The sequence below is a fragment of the Pelodiscus sinensis genome, chromosome 10, assembly GCF_052426305.1.
Source record: "Pelodiscus sinensis isolate ZL-2025 chromosome 10, ASM5242630v1, whole genome shotgun sequence".
Lineage (NCBI taxonomy): Eukaryota > Metazoa > Chordata > Testudines > Trionychidae > Pelodiscus > Pelodiscus sinensis.
In genome coordinates this window covers 39,487,967-39,495,966 of record NC_143061.1, presented here as the reverse complement: position 1 = coordinate 39,495,966, position 8,000 = coordinate 39,487,967, and the positions used below count along the sequence as shown (strand labels likewise).

Below are 8,000 nucleotides of genomic sequence, written 5' to 3'. Positions count from 1 at the left end.
CTCCACTAAAACAGAATGGAAGTATTTTATTTACACAGAGTCACTGTTGCCTTGCTCCAGATCATACTCCAAAACAGGGATACATATGCTTACGTAGAAGTGATGCAAGGTGCTCAGGAATCTGCTCTTTCCATATTTCCAGCCCCACCTTCAACTAATTACACTGAAATACTCTCAAACTAGGCAGGCAACACTCAGTGATAAGCAAACCTATCAAGTGTTCTTTAGAAAAGTTTGTTGGTCCACTCTGTTCCTAAACAATATCCTCAGTGGGTTGATAATACTTCTATTGTTTAACTTGCATCCCTTGAAGTGTGGTAAAGGACTTGTAAGAGAGCAGTCGAGATGTCATCCTCAGGTACATTTCTGAAACCACCTGCTATGCAGCTATTAGATGCAACTTGGGGCACTGCAAAGACAAAATATTTGCTCTACAAACACGTTGAAATCCTAAGGATAAGTCACCCATGACAAGACTGATTTAGCAGATTGCAGAGAGAGACTTAGCTCCATCCAGCTGGAGAAATCAACCAAACTTTCCTTTAAATTTGGTGGTAGAACTTTAAACAAGTTGCTCCTAGGAGTCCTGTCCACAAATACTCACTAGCACATCACTGTGATACCTTGGCATCTTTGACTGTTCATAATGCACTTTATTTTTCCTTTGTACAAAAACAAATATAAAATTTAAATCCAATACAAAGTGTATACTAACAACAAGTTTACATTACAGTAAAATAAGATGTCAATGCAAATGTATCAAGACATTAGTTCTTTAAAACTTTAGCTCAGTGGTACATGCATTATATAAAATAAACTACTAGAGCTTTTCATCTAGTGCTACAAAAGATACCCAATCATCAAGCCATTCAAGGGCAAAAGTAGTATTGAAGGGACATTTACAAAACCAAACACATTTTTTCCACAGAAAAATCAATGCTGACAGGAATGATTTGTTTAGTCATGCTCTTGTTTAAACCCTTTTAAGCTATACATAAAATTCTTAGAACAGACAGAAAAAGCTCAGTAAGTTTGTTAGCATAGACAACCATTCAGTAGTTCAAAGAAATTTTTAGACATTTTGAAAAGGTATCGTAGTTTTCAGTTTGTATTCTCACAAAAACAGAACTACATTGACTCCCCTTTTTCAAAATCTAGTCATAACTGGCTAAAAACTAGTTTGAGTGAAGTCAAAGAGTAGTGTACAAAAATATTTAACGGAACTAGCAAGGATGTATCAAATGAGTCTCTGCTTTGTAAGGAAAACCTTCTCCATACTCAAGGTTTGTTTATTTGTCCCATAAACAAGACTGCACCTGAGGGATAAAATGAATACCAATATTACTACATGTATACAGTTTAAGTATTGTAGAGCATTCACTGAAAAACACTTAACATTTACAGAATGAGGTAAAATAAATCTGTGTAAAAAGGCTCGAGCTTGCTCCATGAGCCTGCTTTGCTTTTGTTTGGTTCAATCAGAAAGGACCATCATGATAATCTAGTCCAAGGGTACTCAACACGCAGCCCATTTTCTTGTGTCCCACGGTACAGTTTGGATTTACATGGGGTTCAACACATGGGTGGAAGCCAAAACAAAAAAATCAATATAATGGTGTTCTGTTGATATGCGTTTTAGTACTTAGATTCCTGGACTGTCATTGCTCATTAAAAGTGCTGTCATATGGGTAGAAATTAGGTAAATATTGCATTTTATTAATATCAGCAGAACTGACTTAAATGGGGCCTGTGTTTTGTGTAATCTTGCCTTAATCATTGTATTTATGCCAGTCAATGTGAAAGAATCTATTTGCATATTTATGCAACTACACTTCAGTCACGGTCCTCAGCATGTGCTCTGAGTATCATTGTGGCCCACGGGGCTTCCAAAATTGAGAAGCCCTGATCTAATCTGATCTCCTATGCAGTAGGCTTTCCAGTTCTGGTTTATTTTAAGCAGAGTTAAGAGTACAATGCAGCATATTTTGTATTTGTTTCTGCAACACCTACTGGACAGCTTCAAGCTTTCTCACCTATAAATTAGTTTGCATCTAGCCATTATATTGTATGCCCTCATTTTGCATGCAAAGTAACATAACATTGCTTACCTGTAGGATTGTGCCGAATGAAAAATACAAATGGTCTATCTACTATAAACCAAGGAGGGGAGGACCTGGCTATTAAAATTGCAGCTTCCAAAGAAAGTGAAAGAAGAGAAAACGAAGAGAAGAGAGAATGGAAAATTAAGTTAAACATTATCACAATATAGAATCCATATGATTTGTATTAAATATTTGCTTGCACCTACACTACCATGCATCAGCTAACTGTTCTATATCACCAGTGACAGCGTGGGTCAGCCATATGTGGTCACCATATCCAATGCTATGTATTACAAATAAGTCTTCTTATATTGCTCAGTAGAACCACACACTCCATTAAAAACCTGGAAAAACTAATAAAATTAAAACCCAAGATTGTTCCCCTACAGGAAAACCCAGCTGTCCTCTTACAGCAAAATGCAGGACAATGTAGCACTTTAAAGACTAACAAGATGGTTTATTAGATGATGAGCTTTCGTGGGCCAGACCCACTTCCTCAGATAAAAAAAAAAAAACCAAAACACTCTTACAGCAGTGTTTCTTAAACTTTTTAAGACTGAGGAATACCAAACAATTTTTTTTAAATGGGGGAACATCAAGAATTTTTTTGTCAAAACCGCCCCCCCTCCAACCCCGCAAAAAACGAACACCGAACCTGGGAGTCGAAATGCACTATGACCCCACCCAAGAAGACTGCCTTAACAACAGTCTGAAAACATAGACCACAAAAAAAGTAAGGATAATAATAAACAAATGCTAAATAAGGTCATGTGTCTGGCTAGGAGGGAGAGCAGAGAAGCGTCTCGGGTCAGGTTGTCTGGCCAGGAGGAAGGGTGCCGGAGGGGACTTGGGGCAGGATGTCAGAGCAAGCTGGGAATGCGGGGTCTTGGCAGGGGGAGGGGAGTGAGGGAGGTTTGGGTGCAGGTGTGTGGAGAGCTCAGTCCCCCCTCCCCACCACCCATGCAGCAGGGAACCCAGCACAGCTGCACCACCAGGCCAGGCTTCCTGCTGACAACAGGGCAGGGTGTGGGGGGGGGGGGAAGAGGAGGAGGAGGAGGAGCAGAGTAGAAACCCCGACCATCCCCGCCAGATTAAACTCTGCCATTTTCCCAGCAGGCTGGGGAGGGGCACAGGGGAGAGAGCACAGCAGTGCATGGGAGGCAGCAGAGCCCAAGCGTGCCCCGAGGGAGTGGCAGCAGAGTTTGAGTACGCCACAGGCAGGGGAGGGGACAGCAGAGCCCAAGTGCACCCCAGGTGATGGGGGGCGGCAGAGCCTGAGCCAAGTTCCCCCTAGGAAACAGTTTTAAAATGCCGAGGTCTGGGAGAGGCTCCTTCTCACAGCAGCAATGGCCACTATAAAAGCTGCCACCTGCACACGTGGAGAAGAAGGGGGAGGCTGCGTAGCACCGGAGGCCCCATGGGACAGGAGCCATCCTGTGGGCTGGGGGAGGGGGGACGACACAGCCACAGCGGGAGCTATCTATGGGCTCGGCAGGGGAGCAGAATTTTTCCTGTTCTCTCCGCAGCACAACTCTTGACTACCTCGAGGCTTTAAGAAACTCTATCTTAGAGGCATGTTGTATAAATCTGTTCCAGTGGAACAGCACAAAGAGGCATTCTAGAAGTCAAGTTTTACTACACCTGTATTGGCCTGAAATTAAAACTTCTTTTAAAAAATAAATCTTAAGTGCTAGAAAACCAATGGTAAATTTCACTTGATTTTGTATTCTTTTCTGAGTAAGTGCTTTTCAATTGGTATGATCTCAAAAGGTTTCTTATTTCAAATAAAATACAATATTTTTGTGTTACTAGTAATTAAGGATTAAATTAAAAACACAGAAAAAACAGCTTACTTGTTGCTGCAGAAGCTTTGGTTCCATCTTCACTAACTTCAATTTTTGCTTTTTGCAAAATATGAGATACATGAAGGCTTTCCGTTCCTGTGTGGCAAAAACAAGAATAGCTGTTGTATTAACATGCAACTATGCATTACTTATACTGTACATAAAACTCTCCAGAGCAGAAAGTTTTTGTAGATGGCAGACCAACAGTGTAGCAGAGCACGAGAAGGCTGCTGCAATTCTTGCAAAGACTGAAATCACGCTGGAGTAGGGTGACCATATTTTCCTATGCTGAATACAGAACCTCTGATAAAATTACACTTAGTCAAAAGTGGCGAGGAGTCCTGTGGCACCTTAGGCTACGTCTAGACTACATGCCTCTGTCGCCAGAGGCATGTAGATGAGACTACCAGGCATAGGAAAATGAAGCGGCGATTTAAATAATCGCCGCTTCATTTAAATTTACATGGCTGCCGCGCTGAGCCAATCAGCTGTTTGTCATCCCAGGAGGCATACCTGGGTGGTCGACAAATGCCTTTGAGGTCAACACCCGCGCGTCCAGACTACCACGCTGAGCAGACAAACAGCTGATCGGCTCAGCGCAGCAGCCATGTAAATTTAAATGAAGCGTTGATTATTTAAATCGCCGCTTCATTTTCCTATGCCTGGTAGCCTCATCTACATGCCTCTGGCAAAAGAGGCATGTAGTCTAGATGTAGCCTTATAGACTAACCAAAGTGTTGGAGCATAAGCTTTCGTGAGCAAAGATCCACTTCGTCAGATGCATGTAGTGGAAATTTTCAGAGGCAGGTATAAATATGCAGGCCAGAATCAGGCTAGAGATGACAAGGTGGATCCAATCAGGGAGGGTTAGGCCCACTTCTAGTAGCTGATCTGGAGGTATGACTAGCAAAAGAGGAGAAGCTGCTTTTTAGTTAGCTAGCCATTCACAGTCTTTGTTTAATCCTGAATTGATTGTGTCAAACTTGAAGATGAACTGTAGCTCAGCAGTTTCTCTTTGAAGTCTGGTCCTGAAGTTTTTTTGCTAAAGGATGGCTACCTTTAGATCTGCAATTGTGTGTCCAGGGAGATTGAAGTGTTCCCCTACAGGTTTTTGTTTATTGCCATTCCTAATATCTGATGTGTCCATTTATTCTTTTACATAGGGACTGTCCAGTTTGGCCAATGTATATAGCAGAGGGGCACTGTTGGCACATGATGGCATATTTTACGTTAGTAGATGTGCAGGAGAATGAACCAGTGACAGTCGTATGGCTGATCTGGTTAGGTCCTGTGATGGTGTTGCTGGTGTATATATGTGGGCAGAGTTGGCACCGAGGTTTGTTGCATGGATAGGTTCCTGAGTTAGAGTTACTGTGGTGCGGTGTATAGTTGCTGGTGAGAATATGCTTCAGGTTGGCGGGTTGTCTGTGGGCGAGGACTGGCCTGCCTCCCAAGGCCTGTGAAAGTGAAGGATCATTGTTGAGGGTGGGTTGTAGAATTCGCTTTTGCAGATTCAGACTAACACGGCTATCTCTCAGATACTCTTAGTCAAGTAAGTTCAATGGCAATCAGAACTATTAGTAAAAACATTCAAATTAACTGAGTACCTGTTAAAAAGACTCAAGCTACTCAGTATTTCTTTTTATTTACCCTCGTGTGTGTAAGGTTCTCATGGGGAGAGATGATATGCTCACACTCCCCTACATGTCTCTTACCAACCTGCCCAGCGCTCTTCACCTTCCATGCCTATCTGGGCCCCTGGTATGGACAGACTTGCTTCTCCTGGAACCTGGCATCGCATTTTCTCAAGGCAACCTGAAGAGGACTTGCAGGGTCACAGGCTCCCTCCCCAGATTTATTTCAGGGTTCCCACTAGAATGTGGCAAGCAGCACTGTGTGATGGGAGCTGCTTACAGCTGAAAGAGGAGTGGGGAGGAGGGGGGAGGAAGATAGGGATGATCTGTATCATGTTTTTCCAAATGTCATCTATTCCCTCTCACTCCACTCTCCCTTGCTTGTCCCCTTCTGCCCACACTGTGTAGAAAGGCAGCTAACAGCTCCAAGCAGCTTCTTGCCACCAACATAATCCGGCCACCTCCTGTCCCCTGGCTATGGTGCAGGCAGGCAGGCAGAAGTTACGTCCTTAGGATGCATTGAGCACCAGAGCTCAGGGAGCCTGGTTGTGGGGGTTTCAGCAAACCTGGCTAGAGAGGTGGCTCAGCATGGGAGAGAGCCTACAGGAGAGACCAGCCCCACACTCCCTGGGGAAGTACTTAGGGTGGAGGAGCAGCATGTGTAGAAGGTGCTAAGCATCCCTGCCTGGGGACTTGCAGGGGGGAGGTGCAAACAGGCTGGAAACAGCTTCCTCCCACAACTCCAGAGCTTAGCTAAGGGATGGAGAAGCTTCCCCATGCCAGTGCTGTGTACAGCTTTGGCACACACAGGGCTTGGCACCTGTTGGCCAGTGCCCCAGGCTAGAGAGTCTTGAGCTTTCCTTGGGTGCCTGCCCAGCTAGAAGCATTGAGGGAACAAAGGATCCTGCCAGTCAGGTTGTTGGAGAGCTGAATGATCTAACTAGGGGCTGGTTCTCTGCACAGCACCAGGAGTGGGGAGACACCCTCTCAGGGGGAATATGGAGGAGCAGCGGGGCTAAAGGGACATGAACAGGTACAGCAGAGAGAGGACAGTGGGAGGAGAAGCATGTAAAGGAATGATGGATGTAATCAGCCACCACCTGCTCACACTCACCAGCCACTGCTGCAATCAGCCAGTGTGGGCTGGAAACAGGGTAGGCCAGGGGGAGCCTGCTGGCTATAGCTTTGCCCAGTCACCAGCCTTGCACACTCACCCCCATCATCAACAACTGGACCACCCCACTCACCGCTGTTGGGCATGTGGCTGGTGAGGAAGGATCTCGCTAGTAGTACGACCCACCAGTATTGATGGGAAGGAAGTGAAACAAAATACAGGACAATTTGCCCATTAAAAAAAAAATGTAGGTTCACCTACAGGAAGGCTTAAATATGGGATTATCCCTTTAATGACAGGACATCTGGTTACCCTAAGCTGAAGGCATGAGGACTTTGTTCTTTTGTTAAAATGCAACTGCTGGATCTGACCAGCAAATCTGGTACACTGGAGGACACCAAGCAGAGAAAATAAACAATATCCTAAATGTGAAAGTTAACTACTGGGTCTTCTGCATGACTGCTTCTTATATAAAGTTAGTATATTAGTTACTAAAATGAGGAGTATTAATACAGGCACAAATGTTGCTATTTGTTAACATACATTGGCCAAAGCACAGAAAGGCTGCGAATAATGAAATATAACACACTAACCAGGTCTGGTATGACATTTGTGTATACATGTGTATATATTATACATACAGTGATGAACAATGTCAAAATCAGATCTATTGCCCTGGCTTTATTTAGTGATGCAGGAATCAGTGGCACAATTCACTCACTAAAGTGCATTATGTTTGTGAGCACAGTTTAATAAAACAAATGAAATAGAATAGGTGACTGGGTGATATTTTATCCAAAGATGCAGCAATATAACCCAATAATATAATTACTAATATAAGAGTCTATGATTTATTTAATTGTTTTAAAGATAAAACTGAAAATTTTTATAATCTAACATTTTTTTAAACACAAAAGTTATATCAGTAGATAACCAGGAATGCAACTTGAATTCAACTGGAATATCTTAAATTGTTAAAATAGAACTTGCTTCCAATAAAATAAAAGAACTAGGGCTGTCAATTACATCTAACTCACGTGATTAACTTAAATTTTGCAATAAATTGTTTTAACCACTTTTAATTGAGCTGTTAAACAGTAATAGAATACCAACATATATTATAAATATTTGTTTTTCTACATTTTCAAATATATTGATTTCCATTTCAACACAGAATGCAAATTATGCATTGTTCATTTTGTATTATTCGAATTACAAACATATATGCACTGTAAAAATAGTATTTAGGTTAGTCTCGTACAAGTACAGTAGAGCAATCTCTATTATGAAAATACAACTTACAAAT

The 8,000-nt window shown here is 42.6% G+C and overlaps 1 protein-coding gene across 2 annotated transcripts in view; it reads right to left on the bottom strand.

The window, feature by feature from the left end:
* Positions 1 to 632: 632 nt before the first annotated feature.
* Positions 633 to 8,000, bottom strand: part of SERPINE2 (serpin family E member 2) — a 49,263-nt gene continuing 41,895 nt past the window's right edge. For both annotated transcript variants that reach the window (XM_075937561.2, XM_075937560.2), the window contains 3 exons: positions 3,956 to 4,042; positions 2,109 to 2,192; positions 633 to 1,316 (listed from right to left, as the gene is read on the bottom strand). In XM_075937561.2, coding sequence (XP_075793676.1) covers positions 1,279 to 1,316; positions 2,109 to 2,192; positions 3,956 to 4,042 — 209 coding nt within the window. In that variant the 3' untranslated portion in view covers positions 633 to 1,278. The remainder of the gene's footprint in view (positions 1,317 to 2,108; positions 2,193 to 3,955; positions 4,043 to 8,000) is intronic.